This window comes from Eschscholzia californica, unplaced genomic scaffold (genome assembly GCF_041429995.1).
Source record: "Eschscholzia californica isolate CP2 unplaced genomic scaffold, dmEscCali1.0.p SCAF_5, whole genome shotgun sequence".
NCBI lineage: Eukaryota > Viridiplantae > Streptophyta > Magnoliopsida > Ranunculales > Papaveraceae > Eschscholzia > Eschscholzia californica.
The window spans coordinates 44667401-44693898 of record NW_028238472.1 but is presented as its reverse complement, the minus strand read 5'-3'; the positions used below and the strand labels follow the sequence as shown (position 1 = coordinate 44693898).

Here is a 26498-nt window from a genome sequence, read left to right as displayed (position 1 = left end):
AAATATTAGTTGCTTTGTATTTTCTATATATAACACCATCACCAGTGCTCACCACCACAACCATAACCATCCTTCTTCTACTGTCATTGTCATCACACGACCAAAACCACCACTACCACACACTACCGCCCCCACCACATTATAACACCACCACATCCTGGAGATAATAGAAGACGGAGATTTAAGGATGAAAGCTCAATGAAGTCTTCACGTCCAGGATGCTTTATTATGCCCAGTCTTCACGTCTAGGATACTTTTTATACCCAGTCTTTACGTCCAGGATATTTTTTATTAGTAGGTCCTTTTGAGAGGCTAAGAGCACCCGCCCAAACTGTTGTTAGCACCCAATCAAAGCACAAAATGGGAATATGTCCCATCTGCCATCCGGGTGCCAACAGTACTTTGGGAGGGTGCTTTTTAACCCCTCCCTTCTACCACATAAAAGTATAAGCAACTTACTAACTTACCATGTTAAATTGCTTGCAAGCAAAATCCAGATTAAAATGATATATCAACGACTTAAAAGTCTAAATACAGTATACCTCAATAGTCCGTGAAGTACCAAAGTACAAACAACTCACTTCAAAGTTCAGAATAAATAGTACTAAAAGAGAATCCAAAGAGTTCAATACGAGAAAGAAAAAAGATACGCGGGCGAGCCGTGTGTGAGACTCTAGAGTCTATACCCACTGATCTCATTCTCATCTCTCTCTCTCTCTCTCTCTCTCTCTCTCTCTAGAATTCAAAGTTGTAAAGGGAAATTTGTAGAGAGAGAGAGAGCGAGAGAGAGAGAGCGAGAGAGAGAGAGAGCGATTCTTTCTCTCTATCTATCTATAGTTGATGGAAATGTTACACCTTTCTTCGTCGGAAATCTGACACTCCAACTCTTGTTTTCGAGGGTTTTCTGTTTCTTTACCGGGGAAGAGTGGATTGGTTGAAGGTTACTTTTTTATTTGATTATTGTTGATAAGATCGAATAATACGGTAATGTCGACGCCAACTCCAGGAGCTTCTCCGGAATCACCACCGTCGCCACCAGCATCAGCGACGCCGCCTACTACGCTACCTCCTACTGCATCTTCTCCTCCTCCATCACCACCAATTGCATCTCCTACTCCAACAACTTCTCCATCACCACTTCTCCATCACCACTTCTCCATCACCACTTCTCCATCACCAATTCTCCATCACCAATTGGCAAATTCTCTATCACCAACAACTTCTCCATCACCAACAACTTCTCCATCACCACTTCTCCATCACCAATTGGCAAATTCTCCATCACCAACAACTTCTCCATCACCAACAACTTCTCCATCACCACTTCTCCATCACCAACAACTTCTCCATCACCACTTCTCCATCACCAATTGGCAAATTCTCCATCACCAACAACTTCTCCATCACCAACAACTTCTCCATCACCACTTCTCCATCACCAATTGGCAAATTCTCCATCACCAACAACTTCTCCATCACCACTTCTCCATCACCAATTGGCAAATTCGGAACCTCCGCCGCCTGGAACAACTCCTACACCAACCACTCCAACTCCAGGATCTATAGGGAGTGTTAGACCAGCTGGTCCAAGTCGGCCATCTCCGGTGGCAGGGCTTGTAAGTGGAGTTGTGATCGTGGGTGTTATTGTGCTTGTTTTTCTCAGTGTAGTGTTTATTTGCTGCAAGAAGAAGAGGAAGAGGAGAGATAATGGACCAGTGGGTTACTATGCATCACCTCCTACTGGCCCTAAAGGTAGTATTTTCTTTTCCAATATCAATTTTGATTTCAACAAAAAAAAAAAAAAAAAATTTTGATGAATCAAACCTGAAAATTTCTCATTGGTCTGACTTTAATTCGATTTATTTTTCATACATTTCATGAAAAAAGATTCATGGTGTGTTTGGTTGCAGGATTCCTAAGTAGGATTCCTATCAAAAGTGGAATTTGGTAGGAATCATGAATCCTTGGTCTGTTTGGCTACCAAGAATCCTAGGACTCTTGAATCCTAAGGATTCCTAATTCCAAAATCTGTATTGGACCAAAATCCCACCCTACCCCCTAGGATTTGCTAGGATTTTAGATTAATGAACCTAAATTTCAAACTTTAAATCAACAAAAAAATATTTCCTTCTACAAAATCATTATTTTTTTCCAAAATCATTGTTTTTTTCAAAAATCATATTTTTTCTGAAGACGTTTAAAAATACTCAAATAATAATAAATCATAGGATTCTTAGTTGCCAAACAAGCCAAAAAATATTACTTGGATTCATGAATCCGTGGAATCATGAATCCCAAGGACTCATGAATCCGCGGATTCATGATTCCGCCATCCAAACACACCATCAATTTTGATCATAGAAAAACATGAGATGGAAATCTTGTTGTGTTTGATATCGGGGAAATAATTCCATGAAAATAAAAGAGTTCCATGGAAAGTCTTCCACGGAATTTATTCAATAAGAGTTCTTTCGTATGATAGTCATTTATTATTCCGTGGAATTACGAACTATATTATTTGGTTGACATCTAACTTCTACGAATATAATATTCAATTAAGAGTTTTTATTTACTCTTTATGAAGTCAAAATGACATTTTTTCTTTTATGTTACCAAAAGTACATTTTCGTATGCTGTCTAAATTACATTTTTAACCTATGTTTTTAAAATTATATTTTTACCATTATGTTGTAATATAATTTAACTTTGTGTTATTTTAATGTAAAAGTGTAGACATGTCATTTTTACAAGATAAAGTTAAGAATGCCATTCAGACCACATAAGGGTAAAAATGTCACTTTGATTTATCGAGGGTAAAAATGTCATTTTGACAACATAAGAGTAAGATGTCAATTTGATATTATAAAAGGGTAAAAGTGTAAATGTCATTTTAACAACTTTGTAAACATGTCATTTAGTAAGAAGGGTAAAAATGTCATTTGCCCAATGTATAAGTGGAAGTTTATTTTGCTAAATTTTATGGCTAAATGTAATTTAGAACATATATGAAGATAAATATTAGGTTTCAAGTATCAAAATAAATTAAAATATTTTTATTTTGATTTTTGACTTTCCATGGAAACTAATTCCTACAGTTAAGCAAGGAATTAAAAGTGGGTTATTTCATGGAAATAGATTCTATGCGAATTAAAGTCATGGAATTATACTTTGTATCGGTGGAAATACCTAATTCCATGGAAATTCTTTTCTTTTCATGGGAACAGGAGATATCAAACACACCCTTAGTTGAATTTGCTTATCAACCAAGGTGCAAAAGTTTTGGTTATATCTCTAATAGGGGGAATTGATCATCAAGTTTTTGATGAATTTACCAAGTTTGATATTTTCATGTGTATTAGTACTTGTATGAATAAGATGTCAGAGGAGAATATATATATATATATATATATATATATATATATATATATATATATATATCTTATGTTGGCACTAATATGGTGATCGAAACTGAAGTACTAGATTTGTTCGTCTATTAATACGTAATCCGAAGCATGTACAAAGAAAATTGGAATGAATTGAATAATTAGGTTATGCATCAAATTATTTACTTGTTGTGGCAGTTCATGGTTGTTTCTATTCCTGCAAATCATCTAATTCATTTTTCCCCAGGCAACCCGCATGGTGCTCCACCTCAGCAATGGCTGTATGATTCTACTCCTCCCCCACCGGCTGAACATTTTGTTTCGGTTCCTTCAAACCTCACTCCACAACCTGGTACTGGATCACAACTACCTCAATCAACGAGCAGTAGTATAGAACCGCCGCCACCGCCATTCATGAGCAGTGGAACAACTGGTTCAAGTTACTCTGATTATGACCATAGTACACGACCACCACCTCCTCCTGCCATTTCTTTGGGTTTCTCGAAAAGCACATTTACGTATGAAGAGTTAATGAGAGCAACAGATGGTTTTTCAGAAGCGAATCTTTTAGGTCAAGGTGGTTTTGGGTATGTTCATAAAGGGGTACTTCCAAATGGGAAGGAAGTTGCAGTTAAGCAACTGAAAGTTGGAAGTGGTCAGGGAGAACGTGAATTCCAAGCGGAGGTTGAGATTATTAGCCGTGTTCATCATAAACATCTTGTTTCATTGGTTGGATATTGCAGTACTGGAACTCAGAGGATGCTTGTTTATGAATTTGTTCCTAACAATACCTTGGAGTTCCACCTACATGGTAAATCCTTATTCAATTATATTAGTTTCCAATGCTAATAGTATTCGAATTATCTGTCAAAATATGCTAAAACGAACTTGATTTTTATATATTCACTTCTGAGTTCCCGGTAATTGTGATGTCTTCACGATCGCTCTTTGAGAAAGTACCAGAATTGGTTATCTTTTTACGCGTTCAGGTTCCAGTTACGAATATATGACTGAGAAGAAATTTCCTGCAGGAAAAGGTCGACCAGTTATGGATTGGGCCACCAGACATAGAATTGCTCTTGGATCTGCTAAAGGACTCGCATATCTACATGAGGATTGTGAGTTCTATTTCTAATTTCTTTTTTTCTTTACACCTTTGTATTAGTAACATTCATAGATTATGTTGGTTATATAAACAAATTCACTGTGTAGGCCATCCTAAAATTATTCATCGCGACATCAAGGCATCTAATATACTTATCGATATGAACTTTGAGGCCAAGGTAGGATCGATATCTTGGACTCTTTTGTTGTTAATGAATTTAAAAAAGAGGTGCACTTCATTCATAAAATCGAAAGTGACTGGGTTTTAATTACTTATTGAACTTGATTTCAATTTTAGGTGGCAGATTTTGGGCTTGCAAAATTTTCTTCTGATACCAATACCCATGTCTCCACACGAGTAATGGGAACTTGATACTAACAGTTTAACTCTTGGCTTTACAGGCAAGGCCCTTGCTCCTACAAGCTCAAGAGACGGGTAACTATAATGATCTCGTAGATCCAAAGATGCACTATTATAACCCCCAGGAGATGGCACGTATGGTTGACTGTGCTGCCGCTTCTGTGCGTCATTCCTCTAAACGGCGTCCACAAATGAGTCAGGTTACTCATTCATCACTCAAAAAAATATATTGTTTTTTCAGCAAACTCAAAAACAATAAACAAAGTTTTCAGTTCAAAAGATCTATTAAGAACCAAGTTTCACTTCTTTCATTCAATAACCAAAATGGATAGAAGACCATTAGTATATTTTCTTGTACCTTAGCTCAAAGCCATCAACCCATCAGTATCCTGTATATAATCCAACTCACCTTCTATAAAAATTCTTGTTTCCGCTTATTTAGACCAAGTTTGTTTTCACAATTTGTTGAACTACGTTTGATACTGTGTCACCTAACATGTACTTATTTCTTAAACCTAAGCAGATAGTCCGAGCCTTGGTAGGAGATGGTTCTCTATCCGATCTGAATGAAGGAATCAGGCCTGGACATAGCACCGTATATACTTCCCATGGAAGCTCAGATTATGACACATTCCAGTATAACGAAGATATGAAGAAATTCAAAAAAATTGCATTGACCAGCGATGAGTATGGAATCAGCGAACATAGTGGAGTACAAACTAGTGAATATGGTCTTAATCCGTCTGGCTCAAGCGAGGAAGGTCAAAACACCCGAGAAATGCAGCAACCAGGGAAAAAGAGAAAAGACGGTCAGGGTTTTAGCGAAACCTCATTCTCATAAGGAAAAAAAAATACTATTAGGCCTCTGTTAGCTTCAATTTTATTGTTTGATATAATTTTTTTTCCTTTTGCTTTTAAATGTATTTATTTGATTAGTATTTGAAAAACAAAAAAAAAAGAAAGTTAGAGATAGAATACTGTCCCATTCTTTTGGTTTAACTAATCAAGTTAACAACTTCTCTTTATCTTTTACCATTTGCATCAGCTTTTTTATTGGCCTCAATCTTTTTCTTTCCTTTGTGAATGACTTGATCTTTTTGCCATTTTACTTGGAGAACTTGCCGCGTCATGCGAGTCCGGTGTAGTAACAATTTATTTGACATCGTCGTGACTAATCAAACATCTTTCTCCATATATTGTTATTCATTTGGAATCAGAACGGCGTTTCTCCTACTTCATTTGTTGATCTAAGAAGGTCTTGTATCAACCTTTTTATGGTTAAACCTTCACATAAAAAAGAAAAGAGGTAATGATCTTGGTCAAGGAGTTGGTTTGATGAATATGAAAATATTAAACAATGTTAGAAGTTTAAAATTTCAAAATTTCCCCAAAAAACTAATCAGGTTACACACTCTAGAAGGCCTATGTAGGATCTAGGTCCAGCCAAGAAAACAGATCTAACCCTATAAAGATTACACTTTCCTATGAATTTAAATATAACTAATAACAGAAAGAGCACACTTTCCACCACTGATTTCTCATGCACATGAGCTCCTTTCATTGGCATAAAAACAGACAGAGCTCATCTATGCAAAAATGACTAGTCTAAATAATAATGATAATCTTGAAGGACCTTCTTTGTATTACTTTACTTTTTTTTTTAAGACAACATAACATCTGTTGATTGATAATTAAGCGAGATACATAGATGTTACGAAGAGAAAGAGTGCAGTTAAGAAACACTGGAGTGACAGTTGTGTTGTTCTTCCTGGAGTCTTATATTACTTTACTCACTTCCCACTTTTTTTTTTCAGCTTTAAATGGATACCCGTAATCGTTGCACTCTTTGGCTCCTAACATGCCTCTCTGTTCTCTGGTCTGGGAAATGTTTTACAATTATTATGGTCCAAAATGTGGGATGTTCTATTGTAACATTTTTATGTTATTTTGTGACAATTATGTAGATGTTTATTTATTTTTATTTTTTTGTTGAAACAATGTTTATCTTCGTAATGTAACTAAATCATAAGTATGATGTAACGATCCTAAGAGTTTGTTTTTCTCTTCAAAGATTGCAAATAAACTAAGGGTATGTGAAAATTTCTCACAAAAATATGAACATTTATAACTGCCCTTCTATACCTGAATTATATAAATATTTTATTATTTTTACGGTGCTTCTTTACATAAGGACCTTACATAAGGACCAAGCTCTACGTCTAAGGGTTTCTATTACATTGTATTTCATTGGAAGAAAACACAGAAACTCAACTTTCTCTTAACATAACTATTAGCTAGAAGCCAATTCAAAAAACTATTAGCTAGAAGACCAAAAGATCATGCTGGAGTAAGTTGGGGCCAAAATAGTAAGTTGATGGTGTTGGAGGAACCAATTAGAAATCAATCCTTTTTTTGTCTTGGGAGTGTCTATATGCACCCTAAACGACAAACGCCCCCAAAATTACTCTTGGCCTGTTTCCATCTCCGCACCGTCTGGACTAGGGCAGTCTGTGCGGGACTTAGAACAGTACAGACTCAAGTCAGTCCGATACCTCAGACTGCCCCAGTATGTGGGGTCTCAGACTCTCAATTAGAGGCCCGCCCGGAGCGCCTAGAGAGGGATGGGCTATGAGGAAAAGGACTACACCCCTTTTCTTCTTGGGAGCGGCTAAAAGCACCCGTTCAAACTGCTGTTAGCACTCACCCTCTATTAACCCTCGGTACGGATGTGCAGGAGGCACCCACAAGCACCCACCAGTCACTATCCAATCTCGCGCCCAAATCTCCACCCATTCTTATTCTGCCCTAATTTTGAAGCCGAGAGTTGCTGAGACCGAGAGAGAGAGACAGAACAACCGTTTCAACTCGATTTCTTCATCTTCTTCCCAAATTTCTTGCTCGAACAAGAAGTTCCATCATCTCTCGACCTTTCTCTTGCACACCTTGCTTCATTCGTGGTTTAGAAGGGTAGATCCAGGACCTTCAATCTTCATTTTAGGTAAGATTATAAACTTTTAGTTTTTCTTAGATTCATCTCAGTAAAGGAAGCTTATTTGTGATTTACATATTTATAATACTAGGAAGTACTCGAACCAGTGCGAAATGGTTTCGATGGGACAGTCCGAACCAGTTCGGTGGCTAAAGTCCGAACCAGGTTCAGACCGAACTGTGTGTGTCTTGTTCATGCCCTTATTTGTTTTTCTTAGTTGTGTTTATTTTCCACCCTAGGTTATTCCTTTATTTCGATGGTCAAACGTGTTCATCCTACCGGGAGCGAGAGGGCTCGTAAAATTCATAGTCGAATGGGAGTTCATACTACGGTTCAGACCAAAGAACCAGTTGTTACACAATAGAGGAAGACGATGAAGAAGATATAGTTTTGGACTTTTGGTGACAAAAATTCAGAGAGTCAGAGAAGGTTAGTTACAAAGAAAACATTTGGGAGAAAGAGGTTAAGAAAAGAAGCGTAGGAAACTTGGTTAATCTTTTTTTGGTTGGATGTTGATATTTTAGATGTTTTGGAATTTGGATGGATGTTGTGGTTGAATGATATGGTAATTTAATGTTGTGGGGGATTTTAAGGCCTCTAGAGGCCTCAGACAGGGTTGCCCCCTGTCCCCCTACCTCTTTATCCTTACCTCCCAGTCACTCTCTCTCCTCATTTCTCATTATGAATATCAGAATAAGTTTACAAGTTATAAGATCAATCAGTCCAGCCCAAGCATTTCACATTTGCTTTTTGCTGATGACTTGATTATCTTTGGAAAAGCTACTAACCAAAATTTAGATGCTATTTTACAAATAATGAATGAATATGCAGCTTTTTCAGGTCAGAAAGTGAACTTCGATAAATCTTCTCTGTACTTTAGTAGTGGAGTGCCACAATCCACAAAAACATCTTTTGTCTCTCAACTTCATGCTCCGATTATGACAGATGAAGCCAAATACTTGGGAGCATTGATTCTCAAGCCAGGTAACAGGATAAAAAGCTATCAGTGGTTAGTTGACAAATTCAACAAGAATCTTTCAGGTTGGAAACAAAAACTCATTTCACAAACAGGTAGAACTGTACTTATAAAATCTATTTTGGCTTCTTTTTGCACTTATCCATTTAGCTTCCAAATGATCCCTCATGATACCATTAAGAAACTAGAAAGAGTAGAAAAAAGCTTCTGGTGGGATCATGCACATGAAACAAACAAGATACACTTCATTAATTGGGACATTATTTGTTCACCTAAAGGTAAAGGAGGTCTGGGAATTAGAAATCTAAAACTAGTAAATGAGTCTTTAATTGCCAAAATGACATGGAGGTTGCTAACGAATTCAAGTGCAGTTTGGGTTCGACTATTAAAGTCAAAATATGTGAAGAATGATGAATTTTGGTCAAATTACAGACCTAGTTCAATATCCCCTTTTTGGCAATCCATCTTGAAAACCAAAGTGACTATGAGACAAAACATACTGTGGATCATTGGGGATGGATCTACTGTAAAAATCAGATCCGACCCCTGGCTACCTTCTCTCCCTGAGAAAACCCCTACTTGTATAGATAACTTGCCAAATAACATTTTTTGGGTATCAGATCTTATCTCATCAACCACTAACACTTGGAATTTAGACCTTCTAAACAGGTACTTCAATCAATCTAGTGTGCAAGCAATCATGGAGATAAACATCTCTAGGACAAATAGGAATGATAAATTGGTGTGGTGTCCTACAGAAAATGGTAGATTTAACACAAAATCATATTATACTGAACACAAAGTTAATCCTATACTTAGCCAGGAAGCTCACACTTTTCCTTGGAAAAGATTTTGGAACATCAAAGGTATGCAGCCGAAGATACAACAATTTATTTGGAAGATAATACATAATGGAATAGCAACATTACATGAAATAGGGAAACGGGTTCAAGGTTTACCTATATTATGTTCCTTATGTAACTTAGCAGAGGAGGAAACAAGAGATCACTTATTTGGATCTTGTCCAAAGTTCAGAGAGCTTCTCCAACTCACAGGAATCTCCGAGCTCCAACAAATGGGAAATGACTTAGTCACTAATCTCAAAGATTTACTAGATAATAAGAATAAAGAAGAGATTTGGATCTTATTTACCTCTTTGATTTGGGAGTGGTGGAAGACTCGGAATGACAAGTATTTCAACAATATAGATCCTGATCTACCTCGCTGTTGGTGGAAGACGAAGGAGTCTTTAAGGTATGCATCTCCTGTTCTTAGATCTAACCATTCGATTGATCTATCTCTTTCAGACAATTGGATCCCACCCGAACAGGATCGAATCAAAATAAACTGCGATGGATCATACTCCGACAACCAAGCTTCGGCGGCGGCAGTGGCTAGAGATTTTAAGGGAGAGATAATCGGAAGTAGAAGTGCTCGGTTCAGACCGATCTCTCCACTCCATAGCGAAACCCTAGGGTTTCGGGTGGCTTGCGAATTAGCTGAGGATTTGGGGTTATGGGATTTTATACTCGAAAGTGATTGCAAGGTCATTATTGAGCTTCTAACAACCGTAGATTCGGAAGTCCCATGGAAATTAATGGCGGAGATTGAATGGCTTCGTGATAGAGTGGAGGAGCGACACGTAGTAGTGGAGTTTACTCCACGTAACTGTAACCAGGTCGCCCATAATTTAGCTAAAAGCGCTTTAGTCCCCTGATTTGGATGAATTAGCTTTTAGTCCTTTCTCAGTTAACTTTCATGAGTTTTCTTTGTTGTAAACTTGTGAGTTTATTTATGAGATTTACTTTCAAAAAAAAAAAAAAAAAAAAAAGATATGGTAATTTAATTTGATGTAATTATTTTTTTTATATTTCTGGAACGAGTCGGAGGGGACAGCCCGAACAGGAAAAACATAAAACCTGGGGCTCCCTGTTTTGGGTCGGTGGGGACAGTCCGAACCAATTCGGTGGGGACAGTCGGAACCAGTTCAGACTAGGTTCAGTCCGAACAGAGAAAATATCTCAAAAGTCAACGGGTGCTAACAAATTTTTTGACTCAAACGATATTGACCAAGTCAATCTCTTCTAGTGGGTGCTAACAACAGGTTGAACGGGTGCTTTTAGCCGCTCCCTTTCTTCTTTTATCTCAACTTGGCACAGACTACTTCATCAAATTCAAATCATTTCACACAACCCACACTTATCTTCTTACGGGTTAGGGCTCTCTTCGAGAAATCTACGAAAATTAGGGTTTTTCCAATTCAAAATTCTTGAACTATGGAAGCTGCAAAAGAAGATGATAATCTTCTAACCATAATTCGACCACCACGCTTAGAAGATGCAGGTCTAGAGGATTGTGCTCTCTCTCATGAATCAATCAAAGAAGCTTTCTTCAAAGCTGCTAATTCTCTCCGATCTTGGTCTGGAACTGATGCTGATAGTGATTCCGATGATCACTGTATTGAAGGCAAATCCTTTTTACCTCCTAACGATGGTGGTTTATCTGATACCCTCATCGGAATTTCCCCAATTTCTGACCCACCAGGATCATGTTCGAACGAAAAAGGTGGGGTTTTGCCGGAAGTTCTAGGAGATGAAGTTATTGTTGGTGGTGGAAAAGACCGGAAATGTGAAGATGGATCTGATAAAGTAGTTGATTCAGATGTTCATGAAGGTTTTTCTGATGGAGATGAAAGATCTTGTGTTGATGGACTTCAAGGTTTGAAGATTCATGGCAATGAAGCTGATGATGATGATGAAGAAGACAGAGAAAGTGATAACCCTATTTTAGTTGAAGCTTTGATCTGAATTAACCATATATTCCGTGTATCAATTACTGTGGTTTAGCCTTTTAGGTTTCAGAATTTGGATTTTCAGTTTTAGGGTTTTTCCTAATCCTCAATGTAATATGACATTTCTGTGTATATGAATAAATGATCATCTTCTCAAATTTCTAATTTTAGGGTTTTGCCTTATTACATTGAAGGTTTTCAGATTCAGATCCAGATGAAAAAAAAAAAACATACATCAAACTATTGGGTAGTGGCAAGAATTCAGTGCATAAAAAATCATCAAAACCCTTGAAAAATCTTCTAAAATACAATCACCAAATGATAGAAAATTGGGGTTTAAAGATAAGTAATTTGATCTTATCAGCACTATTTCTTCTTTTGTTCATCAAACTCTAGAAGAGAAGTAAACCATTTCTTCCAAGGAGCATCTTCTTGTTGCTCAATCCATGACATAAAAGCACTATCCGCTAAACAAAACATGTTTACATAAAGAAGTTGGTATTTCACCGGAAGAAATCGGAAATTTACTGCCTGAATTATCGGACCTATTGCTGCTCCGACCACGAATGCCGGGAGTAAATCCCTTATAACACCTTCCTTCACCTGAGCGACACTTTTACCAGCCGAAAATCCCATATAACTGAAATATGAGACTATATATATAGGCGCAAAGAGAAACCCATCCAATCCAACTTTAGCACCAACAAATGGTATTGAGTTTGGTCGTAGTTGAAGTTTTACTCTTATTAGTCGATCCAAATTTTGGTACCTGAAAATGAAGCAAAACAATGACAACAACAAAGAAAGATGACATTTTAAGAGTAATCTTCTTATAATCAAGATCGATATATAAGGTTTCTTTTAAATCTGATTCTTGTATCATGAACCAACATGTTGCTATTTCAAGATACATAAAGATGGTAACTGAAAACAAAATCAAATAGGATTACAGATATTTTCATACATCTTGGAAGATCTTCAATATATTGCCGTGTTTCGAACTGTTTTTGTCGTTTTCCTCGAGTTTGTATTCTCAATGGTCTCAAAAGTTAAGAGTTATATTATGCTCAAAACCTATGCCTGAATGGCTGACTCAGGCCTAAACACTATGAGACTAGCAATCAAACGAGTCGCATTCTTTTTTATCTTTTTTTGGAAGTCTTGCCGGGGTTGAAATGGGCACAAGATCCCATTCATCAATGTTCAGACATAGGTGATTCACGCCTAATATACTTCTTCCACTGATCCAATTTCGACAAAGTACATTTTGATCTTATGGTAAAAATAGTAAAGGTGAAGATTGCTAATATGAAGAATCAAAATTAGTTACTAACTTTAAAACATATGAGCTAGTTTCAATCATAAAAATGAATAAGTTATCAGGTTTTCCTATCGATCTACTTGTTTCTATTGGTATGTAGGGTCCTTGATGACAACCATGGAAGAAACTCAATTGAGAGGAAAATGGACCATGGTGGAAAAATGAAAAATAATAAAAAGCATCTAAATCTGAAGCCTGTAAACATATATAATGTACTCATAATAGAGGAAGACAACTAACCAGAAATGTCCCACTGGACCGATAAATCCAAACCCAAACATACTTGTAATAGCTACTCTTTGCCAATTGATCTTCATTAGTTCATCGTTATCCTATTCACCAAACATAAAGATTATTGGGTCATCTGAAATACTAGTATAAGCATTTAAGCTAAGTAACTTCGACATGGATGTGGCTAGAAGAGTTTTACAAACATTACATATATGATTTAAGAACATAAAGAAAAAGAGGGAGTAACCAAGTATGGTAATTTCAATATCGAAACAATGTGAAGATTGATAACTCTATCATATGAAGTTAGAAAGTAGAAGCAAAATTACTTTTCAGAAGGTTTAACTTGGACAAGTGATCAATATCTTCAAACTAGATTCTAGCTATGTTCATTGGACAAGAAATCTCATATGAACCTAAATATTATATTCTTGGTTTGCTAGATCGCCCTTCTCCTATGTGGGACTATTCCCACACGCCTCCTCACTCGTAGGGTTCTTCGAGCCCACCATGTTAAGTTTGTAGTAATCCAACTCAAACCCAATTGACAATGAGTGTGTAGGACCTACATATTATTCTCTTGGTGGCTAGATCACACTTCTCTCTTGTGGGATTATTCTCGTACCCCCAAATTGAACTTTCTACTGTATTATTGGGAAGTGAAAGAGTCTAAATGTTCTAGATCTAGCAAAGTAGGAAAGAAACACCCATCTCATAAAACAAAGAACTAAGTGAGAAATCAGCAATGGAGTTCATGATCATCACATTATAAATTTTGAAAGATTAAGAGATACCCATTATTCTTTATTTTAGGGTCAGAATAATAATATACCAAGAAGAACAGATATGTAGGGCAAAATTGTAGAATTGAAGTTTAGGTTTTAGTTGGTTACTTACAGAGTTTTTAGTTTTTTTCTTCAAATTAGAATGAGTGATTTTTTGAGCACCTATATCTCCAAGTCCCCAGAGAAATCCAGAGCTGATGACTTGGGTCTTTACAGGATGAACAGCTAAACATGTCTGATACCATTTCCACACCTTCAACATCTTAGAGAGAGAAAGAGAAAGAGAGAGAGAGGGAGAGAGGGAGAGAGGGAGAGAGGGAGTTATGAAAGTCAAGCAACCAGAAATAATGAGAAAGAGAAAGAGATGTTTCATTTGATTTTTTTTTTATATAAATCAAAAGCATATCAAATCATATCAAATCAAAAGTAATGGGACAGCTGCTTTTGTATCCTTTGTATTCACCATTTATAATTCTTTTCCTTAGACATGCTTAAATCGTGAGAATTCATTGACCCATCTTATGTTCCTACGTATAACAATTTTAAGGTGGAGCAAAGCTGTGTGATTTTCCATATTGAGATCTCCATCATCATCATCAAAGATGAAACCTTTTTTTTTTTGTATATCCAAGCATGAGATTCTGGATCTTAGATGTCTATTTTATGACACTTGTGGACTCAGTAAAAGGACAGACTAATGTATCGAATTTTCTATTGAGAAATGCTAAATGGATCGAATTTTAGGGCCGACAGTAGGGCGAAAGGTGATGTTGCTGGTCTCATTTGGTCAGACCGTTAGGAGAGAGAAATGCCCTGACTCGTGGGGGGCCACAACCCCTCTCCGCCCGTGGTTGGTCCACCAAAAAATCAAGCCATTTACAATTTTGTTGTCCTCTATGCTAGTCTCTGGTTGGAATTGGTCCGAGTATGGGGCCAAATAGGAATTAACCCTTAAAATAATTTCACAAAAAATGGATTAAGAGGTTAGTGATCTTATAAATCTAAGTATGAAGAAGATAACATATACTCAAACATTGTTCTAAAATACAAGTCTATCATTCAATCATATTTCAACATAAAATCAATGGGCTTTTACAGCTTTCAGTGTCTATAAATTCCAGTTCTTCGTTTTTTAGCGCTTCTAGGAAGCTTCGCCGTCTTGGTTTTCTTAAGCGATCTCAACTTTCCCTTAGCATTTTTACCTGAATTCATGGGAACTCTCCAATTCTTTTAGCATCTAAAAAACTCAAGATATATAGTAGAACAGAAAGTAAGATCTATCAGGGAGATTTCTCTTACCGAACTATGTTGTTTATTGATTTCTTTTATCGCTTTTACTACTCAAAGTTGATTTATCTTGGTCTGGAGATTGAGAAGGAACTCTGCTCAATAGCCATACCAGACCTGCACCAATTAAAGCGCCTGAGAGATGAGCGATGTGATTAACACTTTGTGAACCTCCACTGAAAGTGTTTGATAATCCCGTCGAAGCTTGTGCAGCTTCCATCACCTAAATCTCCCGAAGCACCATATAAATCGATCAGATTTGTGCGTAAAGGAATAATTAACCATGTCGGAGATGAGTATATACGTATGTATGTATGTACGTATAAGAATGATTCATCCATTTCTATAGGTGAAAGTGTAGCTTACCCTCTCTATGACGAACTGCCCCAGTATTAGTACTTCAAGGATCTTCCGCCAATCCCAACACATCTATAACAAAATTACGAGTCTTGATCATCTAGGTTTTTCTCAGACCATGATTTTTTATGGATACCGAGATTAACATACCTTGACAAGAACACTAATGGCAAAGAGGCCAAATACAGCACCAGAGGCTCCAACAGAAACTGCATTTCTTGGAAGAACCAGCCATGAAACAAGGTTAGCTCCTGCACCAGTTAGAATATAAGAAACCCATAATGCAAAGTTTCCTTCTTCCTCCTCAACAAGCTTTCCTGCAAGGAAAAAAGCTCAAAATAATAGATCTCAGTCTTAGAGTTCTAGGCGATAAACATAGTGAGTGAAACTGAAAGAAAGAAAGAAGGATTTACCGAAAATGTATAAGAAGAATAGGTTGCTAGAGAGATGATTCCTGTAAAGTTCATTCTCAAAGAAGATAAAAGTCAATAAATTTTGAAAAGAATACTATTCGAAAGTTAATAAAAAGGCACAGAAATACGAATACATTAATTTTTCAATCTAATCGTATAGATCTTTTCAGCATTTATCTCAAATAAGTTTTGAACCAGCATCCTTGTATTTGTAAAGAGGCCTCACCAATTAGCATGACAGAAAGTTGCAGTCACAAATTGATACCAAGCAGGACGGTTGTGGTACAAGTAGAGTGCTTTGATCTCCCGAAGCTGAAAAAGCGAGCAAATCTTTATCAACTTGATTATTTCACACAAACCTCTCTTAAACTACTCATCTTAGAATCAGTCTTTATGATTCATTCACAAAATTAAATTACGAACAGGCATTTTGCATTGACAATTGCTGTTCATTTTTATGATTTTTTTTTTTTTGAAATACTGATTGAATATATAAAACGAAAAACGGTTACACGAAGAAAACGAAAAGAAAAACCCCAAAAAAACGGGGGAGCGAAAGAGCCCATCCCCCATTAAAACCAAAACGGTCACGGCTAGACCAAAACTAGACTCAGACCCCTGTTGTCCCGATCAAGTAAGGGGTAAAAACTACCAACAAAAAGCTCGTCGTCACCTCTAACACCCAAAGCTTAGCCCGCTAGACTGTAGCGCTCGCGCTTACACCAGCCCGACCTCCTAACTGAGCACCCAAGACTAACTACCTAAATTACCTACCTAAACACAAAAACAAAACATACAAACCCCCCAAACAGACACGAACGACATCACACCATTGCCCCCTATAGACCAAAATGCCTAAGACCCAACATCCCCCCTCCTTGGGTCATCCCCTACTAATGAAACCTTCACTCCTTGTCTTGCCGGTCTTCCTCATCATCTTTACTCTTCCTTTCCTTCCTGAGTTTCTCCTTTTGAGTGGATCGAATCGGATTATGCCTCCTGGGAGTAGATAAGTTCCATTCAAGGCCAACAGTCCTTGGTTGGAGTGGTAAGAGGTATAATCTTCCACCTAGAGGTCAAGGGTTCGAGGCACACGCTGAACAATTCAAAAAAAAAAAAGTTCCATTCAAGCAACCTAAGTTCTCTCGTTTGCTCAGCAAACCTCTTCTTTTTAATGCTAGCTCTCATGGCCTCCAAAAACGAACCATACTCCGTTACTCGATCCTGATGGTGTGGTAAAGATGCCAGGAATTGTAGAGGCTTAGCTAGGACGGACTCTTCCCGGTCCATTTGCACTGCCTCTTTTCCTTTCAAAGTCGAGCTCTGAAACGGCCCAACTGACCACCCCAAAGCCTTCATCTTTTCTCCCAACTTGTCCTTTCCGGACCCCGGTGCCTCCTCCCGGTTGTCCTGACCCCGAGTTGAGTTTCTAATGATAGCTCACTGGAGACCTGGGGAATAGGGGTGCCTTTAGCCGCGAGGCTCAGACATCTTTCATCCACCGCCCTTTTGAAGTCTTGTGCTTTGTGAAAAGCCTTCTTTAGGCTCTCCGGCCCAACGTTAGATTTCACCCACCTAACTGACATGCCCATGAGGACCCTCACCGCCGATAGGACCTCCTCCGGCTATGGTGTTGCTATGACTGACTTGAGGTTATCGTTGTCCGGAACCAACTCCTCCCCTATAATCTCCTTTCCTTTTCCTGTTAGTAACTCAAGCTCGGCCCCTATATCTGACTTACTTTGGTCTAACTGAAACTCCTTTGCCTGTATCGTTATTCCTCCCTCCGGTACCCTAAGTCTGTTGATAATGTCTTTCTTTCTGCTGACTGATCCTACCGAAAGATCACCACTAGGGCTTGAGTTCAAGCTACTGTCAGTGATAGGTCGAGTGTTCCTTCGCAGAATCGGGAACGAGATCCTAGGTATTCGCACTGGAACTCTTACTGGAGGAAACAATCTATACGGGTCGAAAGATTCTTTAGCATCAAATGAAACTCTCTATTCTTTCACAACATTGTAGTTTATGATTCTATTAGAACAATTTGTCTCCTAAATATAATTATAAGTGGTTCAAAAAATAACTAATTTTGGGATTCTGAAAATGTACATTTTGTACATGGACTAAATAATATTGATGTCTTTGGATATCAGGATTGTGGGAATACATCTAGCTACATGCATCAGTTTCTAAAAAAAACACATTTCATAGCATATATTGCATCGTCGACATAGAATAAGAGAAGGCAAAGGTCTATATAAAGATATGTTGATAAAAATACTTTAGCGAAGCAATATCGACATATAACCCACATCCATAAACACTTTTCAAAACTAAGCAAGTGATCTTACAGTACATGAAACCAATGATCAGCTGCAAAAATCCCAATATTCAGCAGGAGGATCCAAAATATGCCATTAACGCGCTTGTCTGGCTTCCGTTTATCTTCTGGTTTTCCGAGTTCTAGCTGCGATATCATATCTATGAAACTAATCACCATGATTGAAACTCGAGTTATTTGATTAAATTCCATTAACACCAACATTCAAATAGTTAAAAGAAAGGTTTAGAAGATCAATTTCAATCAAAATGACATTGACCTGTTTTGGGAAATGAGAATTAGGGTTCACATGGAAAATCAGAGGGTAACCCAAAATTGATAACCAAACCACACCCTCAGTATCTGCAATTACTAATAAAACCCTAATATTCTTCAGTGACTGACACTAAAAGGTTGAAATTTGCCTTGAGCTAACATAATTGCAGAATACAGATTGAAACCCACATATAGAAAAATCAAAATGAATAATCCTTAAAAATTAGGTTTTCTTTTTTGTAGAGAGAGAGAGAGAGAGAGAGGAAGTACCTGAGCCGCTCATCTTGCAAACAAGTCGACATCGAGAGATAAGATTGGTTTTGGTATTATCTTTACGAAGTGCCCTAGATGGAAGCATTGAAGAAGAAATGGGGGGAAAATGGAGGCGGGTGGTGGGGAGAAGAAGAAGAGGATGATTGAAGAGAGTGTAAGAAGTTGGAGGAGCAACGTTGAGTGTGAGAAGACGAAGTAATTGTCCCCCCATTTCTTCGTCCACTCTGTGCTCACCTAAGAAAAAAAAAATACTACTCTTGGCCTCAACTTTTTTATTCATAAGATATATGACAGATGGAATGGTTGTCTAGCCGAGAGCATCTCCAATGCGATTTCAACAAAAAAAAAAAAAAAAAAAAAAGAGAGCATCTCCAATGCAAGATTCAAGAGGGCCGCGGCTTTGGGGGAATAAAGAAAATTCTCCGGAGAATAAAGACTTTTCTTAAAACTAGTCAAATAAGATTGACTTTTTATGTTTCTTTTTATTGCTAAGGGGCTTCTAATTTTAGAAGATGCTATAGAAAAGGCTCTTCCATCTCATCACCTCTCTCTGCCACTTCATCTTCTCGACACCTCATCATCTTCTCCGGCGAAAGTCGCCGGCCGGCCAATTTTCCGGCCGGCAACCTTCAAACATAAAAAAAAAAACTTTTTCTTTTCTCTTTCTCTCTAATTTTTTTTTTCTTTTCTCTCTCTCTCTCTAGAACAGATCTAGAGAGAGAAGGTCTGTTCTCATGAACCGACATTGTGACCTATACCCTAGAGGACAAAATACAAATCCAGCATCTGAAATTACCAGAAGCTCATCAAATAGAACCTAAAACACATTCCCGGTTAGGTTCGACTCACAAACTACGCTTCCATTAATCAAGAAAGCAATTCTACACTTTGTGTTACGAAATTGACAACCAGAACTTCAATGCATCATATTTTGATCAAAAGGAGAAACCAACAATGTAAAACCACAGTACCCAATCATTCAATGTATCAATGGGTGTTCCAGCAAACAATAGATAAAGTGAAATTCCCACAACTCTCAAGCATGTAACAATCAAATGTTAAATTAAGGTTTTTGCACAAAACCAAGATATCAAAAGAATAATGTTGAAGGTAGAAGTGATTTTCTAGAGAGAGACTGACCAGTGGTGGTGGTAGATGAATATTTAGGGCGTTTCATTTTCTGATTCTCAAGCTGAATTTCCATAAACATTTGAGTCCTCTTTAATTCGATTTCTTTTGTGAAATCCATCCATTGTCTTTCCATATCCATCATCTGCTGCTGCTTCGAGTTCTCAATTCTCTCATACAACTCTCCAAACTTGGTAACAACTCTAGCTAACTCCTTGAAAGACGACGATGATCCACCACCAGAAAAAAGAATCACCATCGATCTTACGCTTTCTACTCCTTGTATCAAACAACACCTCTTCTTCTTCTTCATCTTCTTGATCATCTTCTTGATCATCACCATCTTCATCATCCTCATCATCGTAGTCATCATAGTCCTCCTCGCCACCACCACCACCGCCACCAGAGCTTTCGGTCGTTCCAGCGGAGTTATTCAACCTAGATCTAGATGAAGATCCACCGGAATAAATAGCAGTGATAGGAAGAGGGTAACGATTAGGATTATTAGGGCTATATAGTTTAACGGCGGGAGGAGGAGGAGAGGGTTTATGAAGAAGAGAAGAAATCGGAGTGGTTTTGAAACGTTTGGAAATAGTAGGAGTAGTATTAATTTTGGTGGTGGTGGTGGTGGTTCCGATGAGGTAATCTAAACGTGAATAGAAAGGCCATTGTGAAGGAAATGGTTTTGATTTCTCGAGTTTGTATTTTTTCTTGATGGTATCAATTCGATTCTTGCATTGAATATCAGTTCTAGGAGGTTTACCAGAACTATCTCGATGGGCATTGACGGCATCGGCAACATCTTTCCAGTCTTTTTGACGGAGATTACCACGGTTTAGTTGAAGATAACCATTGAAGGTCTGTTCGTGAGAACATACCTACTCTCTCTAGAACAGTTCTAGAGAGAGAGAAAAGAAAAAAATTAGAGAGAGAGAGATTTTTTTTTAAAAAAAAATTTATGTTTGGAGGTCGTCGGCCGGAAAATTGGCCGGTCGGCGACTTTCGCCGGAGAAGATGATGAGGTGTCGAGAAGATGAAGTGGCAGAGAGGACAGATGAGATGGAGGAGAACTTTCAAAAAAATGTAGTATTATGTATTCCCCTTAAAAATTTATTCCCCGAAGAATTTTCAAAAAAATCTGGATTCCCTCGAGAATTTATTCCCCGGAGAATTTTCTTTATTCCCCAAAGCCGCGGCCTTCAAGAAAACCTCTAAAAATCCTATGTGTTCAAGTGTGAAAAATGGATCTCTAAATAGCCTCTTTCTTATTTGGCCATTTATAGACACTCTATTGCAAAACCTTCTCCAATGCAACACTCAAGAGAAACTCTAAAGACCTATATTTTGTTTTAAAATAACTCAAGAGGGCAGTGACCTGACAACTTGTGATTTTTTCAACTACCGGTGGTGGAAAGGAGAAATGAATACAATTGGTGACAGTCCAAAGGGATACTATTAAATCACTACTAAAGTGTCAGTAGAACCCAACTTGTCATTTTCTCGTCTAATGTGATTTCAACTGTCCATTCAAAATCTTGTGGGTAACGCCGCTATGACTAACCATGGCAAGTAAATGAGAATATGAATTTTGCTAGCTGCTTATGACTAACCATGGCAGGTAAATGAAACATTAAGCTTTTCTACTCCTTAGCATCTCACATTCTGCTAAGGAGTGGAGGACTCGTTGAGCCAAATATTGGTTAGCCTTGACCAATCAAATAGTCTATTGATTGACTTGGCAGCACATGCCCGACCTTAGAATATGAACAAGCAAGACATTGACAAAACTAACAGAGAGATGAACCTGAAATAACTCTGCCACCTTAGACCTGACATAGGAAGGCGACACGAGTCTCCTAAGCACCTTAAGCTCTGCCCTGACCTAAAACCTAACAGAATGGTGCAGCCGAGTCAGCTCTGCAAGATGAGCACTGTAACAAGACGTTTGCAAAAGTATGTTCAGCATTGCTCGACCTACGAGATATCTCGATTATGCTGGCGGCATGATAAGATCGAGTACTTATTTGTCTTATATATCCTCAAGATACGAGCGTATCATGCGGGTATAATTAGAAAGTTTCTATTAACAGTCCAACCACGTAACCTCTTATAAGCAGGTGATTCACCACCACATGCAAGTCTTTACTCTATCATTATTGATTTTCAACCTGTAATTGATTTGACTTAAGCGTCAGAGTATCTTTGCAAGTACCCTGCCCCCATCTCCTTACAAATGACACAAAAGAGCAATAACTCGAACGTACAACGAAGATTTTTCAGAAAGCCACTTTCCGACATCAACAAATGATATAATAATAAATTTGTATCCACTGAAAATATTTTGTAATATTCTTTTTGACATGGTTTTATTTTTGTGGGCGGATACTTCTACAGAAATAAAATTACGAAAAAAAGACAATAAAAGTCGTCTTTTTTCTTGACTTCTGATGGGCCTAAAAGGTTACCCTAAAAGATTTCAAATAAATAAACAAATAAGACTAACTAAACTAAAGGTGAGAGATTCGGGAAGAATCGAGCAAGAATCGAATGAGAGGGATACTTCGATCTACAAAGTCGATAGTGACTATTACTAATAATCAATAAGCATGAAAAGTTAGTTAACTTCACCCATTTACTTGGATAGGTCAACGAACTCTTGGTTTAACTCAGATTTCAGTCCATGAACGGTCCAAAAACCCGGAAGATTTTATCATTAAAAGCAATAAAACTCTTTTGTCACCTCGAAACATGTTTCACGAGTATCCGAATACAAAAGTTAGCTAGACATGGCGATACAAATATAAACGGGAAGAAAATAAAGAAAGACACGAGTTAAAGTGAGAATCTCCCTATTCCGATGAGGCGCGAGACTAAGATCGACGGGAAATATATGTATTGTAGTGCTGTCGATCTCCCTGTAAAAGAATGCAGGAGTCCCTTTAACAGAATACTATAGGTGTCCTCTCAGCTAAACTTTGACCTCCCCTTAACAGAATGTCATCTTCTTCCTCTCAAACCAAATCCACCATGAAAGCTTTAAACCTAGTTTTCTCTCTCTATAAAATCAACACCAAATCCAAAGAACACACAACCAAATGACAAGGGAATCAAACCAAAGTTATCTCAATTAAATCACCACATTTCCCGGCCAAAAGGATGGCCGGAACAGCCTAGCAAAACCCGGCCAGAGAAGAGAAAGATTCGGCCAAGGCAGAGATGGCTTCCAGCCATGAACTCGCTGTCCCGAGTTGCTGCTGCCGTCCCGAGTTGTCCTTCAAGTAACCGAGCTGTTGCTGCTGTCCACAATGAAACCCGAGCTGCTTCAATGGTGAAAACCCCTAGACCCGAGTTGCAGCTGCTGTCGAGCTTCGTCCCGTGCCGTCAATGGCTGTCCCGAGCTACTCCAATGGAGAACCCGAGCTGGTGTTAATGGTTCTCCCTCTGCCGTGCCGGCCGAGCTGCTGGCCGGCTTCCTTCTCTCCCCCCTCTAACTCTCCAAACCCTAATTCCTAATTCAGAAGAAGAAACCCCCTCTATTCAGATTTTTTTCTTTTTATTAAAACCCTCCTTGACTTAGTCTATCTATTAAGACTATGTGGACCTAAATAGAGGTGCTCATAGAATCTCTGTTTATGTTTTCTTCTTTAGAATTGTGGGCTTGGGTTTAGGCTTTGATTTAAAAGTCATGGGAGTGCCTTAATCATTCTCTCTACATGTCTAATTTTTAGAAAAAAACCAAAATAGCCTTCAACTTATTTCTTCCGTAATTTTTCCGTCCCAACTCCGATTCGACTTCCGTCTTCGCCGCCGGATTTGCCATCGACTCCACTTGCCACTTAACCTTTGATCTCTCACAAAATGACCAAAATACCCCTGGTTCCCTCTCCTTCCGATCTCTTCCACATGAGACGAAAATGTGACGAATTGCTTCGTTTTATTCCGAATGTAATGCCAAACTCCAAATAAGCTTCCTAACAAGAAAAATACATAAATTATTAGAAATAAAACCCGAAAGAACTAACTCATCCAAGTTAAGTGATCTCAATGTGGTATTTTAACGCCACATCAACTTCCTAAAAGTTGGTTCGTGATTCATATATAAAAAATCTATCACGACCTCTCCACTAAAGGACCTCTCCACTAAAGGCCCGATCTAATGTCCGACATTAACATCTACGTCTTTCAAGTGATGAGATCAATGTCACCATATTAAAGGAAGTTTCCTAGTTTTGTCTTTTGCCCTAATAATCAAAGGTTTTTGTGTTCTAGTGATCAAGGCGGTCGTCTTGATATTCTGCCCCGAAGAACAGTTAATGAAATGCAATAAGTTCACAGCAAGTGCTTTGCCTGTGGAAGCGTTCTGACTAAGCAGATGTTCTGCCCCGAAGAACAATCTAATGAAAGACACGCAAACCAACACCTCATGCTCTGATTTGCGCCTCTTTAAGTTCCAATAGTTGGGAATATGAATTCTGCATACGACTAATTATGACAGTAAATGAAACGTTAAGCTCTTGTACTCCTTAACATCTTTGCGTTCTACGAAGGAGTGGGAAGACTCGTATTGAACGCAAATATTGGTTAGCCTTGAACAGTCAAAGAGCCAACTGATTGACTTGGCGACATGTCTCGTATCCCTGAATACGCACAAGCAAGGCGTTGACAAAACTAACAGAGAGGTGGACCAGTACAAACTCTGCCAATTGAGCCCTGACATATGAGGTCAACACGAGGTTCTTAGGCAAATTGAACTCTGTCATTACTTTAAGGGAAATGATAAAGTTACAAAAGATTTTGACAAAAAGAGGTTCCCAGCTGATGTGGCGGGTGTGGTTTCAAACTTTGACCAAATCTAGGCCGTTGAGAGATGAAAATCACAACCGCCACATCAGCTGGGAACTTTTTTTTGTCAAAATCTTTTGTGATTCTAGCATCTCTCTTACTTTAAAGGCCAATAGAAGGGTGAAACCGAGTCGAATATGCAACCTAAGCACTAAAATGGGAGGTCTGTCGACTCCTTGAGATTATTTTCTACCCAAGAGATATCTTGGTTACACGGACGACCATGTAGCACCGAACATCTGCTTGCCTTATCCTCAAGATACAATCATATTTGGTCTGATCAGAAAGATTATATGAAAGATGCAACCACGTGGTTATTTTAAGCTGGCGATTCACTACCACCATGCAACCTATATAAACGACCCCTGTTTACACTGAAAAGAAATCTGATCTTTATTTTTCGGTGGTTAACTTTCAACCTGCAATACAGAATAGACTTAAACGTTGAAGCGTCTTCGTTGGTACCCCCCCCCACCCACCCATTTCCCTTAACGACGATAAAGAGGAACAATATCTCGAAGGTACAAGGATGCTTTCCGAAAAATCACTTTTCGACATCAGCAAGTAATAGAGAGGATAAATCTAAGGCCCAAAAAAGGAGCCCAAATACCAAATCCAACCCAATAGGGAATATTATCTAAAAAAAACCCAAAAAGTGATTTTACCTCTCTATCCCTACAAAAGAATTGCTTACCTCTCCTGTCCCTCACTCATTTTCCGCCCAAAAAAGCCAACCAGCCTCTCTCCTTTCCCACCTGACTTGATATGACCCAAGAGATGCCAACCTTTCTCTCTTCTCTCTCGGACTCCGCGCTCTCTCTCCTCATTCAAACCCAAAATTGATTAGAAAAAACCCTCTCCATCTCTCTCTCTTCATTCAACCGATTCCACTCTATCTCTCCTCTCTATCTCTCTCTCTTCAGTCTAACAAAGCTGCCTCTCCGTCTCTCTCTCTATCTCTTTTTCAAGCGAAACCTTAACAGCCATTAACGCCTCTTTCATTCGAAACGATACCGGCGAATCTCTCTCAATCAAACCTATTTAAGCAACCGGATCTACCCATTTCTCTCTCTATTTCGCTCTCTTTCAACATATTTGGTGCTTCTCTTTCGATTTCTCTCTCTTTCAAACACAGGTACGTCCCTGTTCTTCCTCTAACTCTTGATCGTCTCTCTGTTGTTGGTAAATTATTTGGATTGTTAGAAAATTTTTGGGGTTTCTTGTTTCAGATCTGTGTTTGTTGGTAATATTTTAGGGTTGTTGGTTCAGTTTTAGGGGTGTTCGAAAATTTGGGGGTGTTTTCAAACAATTAGGGTTTATTATTTCAAGTTCAGTAGTCTGATCTTGAGTTTTTGAGAAAACATTTTGGGTTGTTTTTCAAAAAAGTTTTAGGGTTAAGTTGCTCTACAGTTTGTGATAAAACATTTTGGTTGTTGTTTTGTGATTTCGGAAGCATTTGGGTGTTTATGGTTCTTCATCAAGCTTGTAGGTTAAGTTTGTTTTAACATTTAGGGTTGTGATCCGAAAGTTAGGTTTCTGTGGAGACATTTAGTACTTTGTCTTTGATTTTTGGGGGTCTGTCTTTGTTGATGAAGTGAATGATTTGTTTTATCATTCTGGGTTGTGTTGAAGAAATGTTAGATTATGTTTATACATTTTGA

At 38.1% G+C, this 26498-nt stretch overlaps 4 protein-coding genes and 1 pseudogene across 6 annotated transcripts; 2 read left to right on the top strand and 3 right to left on the bottom strand.

Annotated features, from left to right (window-relative positions):
- The first annotated feature begins 744 nt into the window (after positions 1–744).
- Positions 745–5873, top strand: LOC147539596 (proline-rich receptor-like protein kinase PERK15; annotated as a pseudogene). Its single transcript, XR_015224975.1, has 7 exons — positions 745–1158; positions 1440–1752; positions 3631–4194; positions 4415–4501; positions 4596–4666; positions 4786–5048; positions 5372–5873. The product of XR_015224975.1 is annotated as a proline-rich receptor-like protein kinase PERK15 (transcript).
- Positions 5874–10974: 5101 nt separating this feature from the next.
- LOC147539595 (uncharacterized) lies at positions 10975–11762 on the top strand. The gene has a single exon (XM_086639497.1). The coding sequence runs from the start codon at positions 11090–11092 to the stop codon at positions 11618–11620; it is 531 nt and encodes a 176-aa protein (XP_086495623.1). The 5' UTR covers positions 10975–11089; the 3' UTR covers positions 11621–11762.
- Positions 11737–14876, bottom strand: LOC147539594 (protein SYM1-like). The gene is made up of 3 exons (XM_086639496.1): positions 14054–14876; positions 13166–13257; positions 11737–12373 (listed from the first exon to the last, which is right to left on the bottom strand). The coding sequence occupies exons 1-3, from the start codon at positions 14312–14314 to the stop codon at positions 11971–11973; spliced, it is 756 nt and encodes a 251-aa protein (XP_086495622.1). The 5' UTR covers positions 14315–14876; the 3' UTR covers positions 11737–11970.
- Positions 14877–14913: 37 nt separating this feature from the next.
- Positions 14914–19206, bottom strand: LOC147539593 (Rhomboid-related intramembrane serine protease family protein). 2 transcript variants are annotated; one of them, XM_086639495.1, is made up of 8 exons: positions 18865–19206; positions 18355–18479; positions 16225–16310; positions 15999–16039; positions 15736–15902; positions 15595–15657; positions 15241–15451; positions 14914–15143 (listed from the first exon to the last, which is right to left on the bottom strand). In XM_086639495.1, exons 1-7 carry the CDS (start codon positions 19145–19147, stop codon positions 15254–15256), a joined length of 963 nt encoding a protein of 320 aa, XP_086495621.1. In that variant the 5' UTR covers positions 19148–19206; the 3' UTR covers positions 14914–15143; positions 15241–15253. The 2 variants fall into 2 exon arrangements, with proteins under 2 accessions (XP_086495621.1, XP_086495620.1); XM_086639494.1 differs by having other exon boundaries at positions 14914–15451; positions 18865–19144.
- Positions 19207–19957: 751 nt separating this feature from the next.
- LOC147539592 (trihelix transcription factor ENAP2-like) lies at positions 19958–21626 on the bottom strand. Its single transcript, XM_086643138.1, has 3 exons — positions 21606–21626; positions 20366–20855; positions 19958–20244 (listed from the first exon to the last, which is right to left on the bottom strand). Exons 1-3 carry the CDS (start codon positions 21624–21626, stop codon positions 19958–19960), a joined length of 798 nt encoding a protein of 265 aa, XP_086499264.1.
- Positions 21627–26498: the final 4872 nt, after the last annotated feature.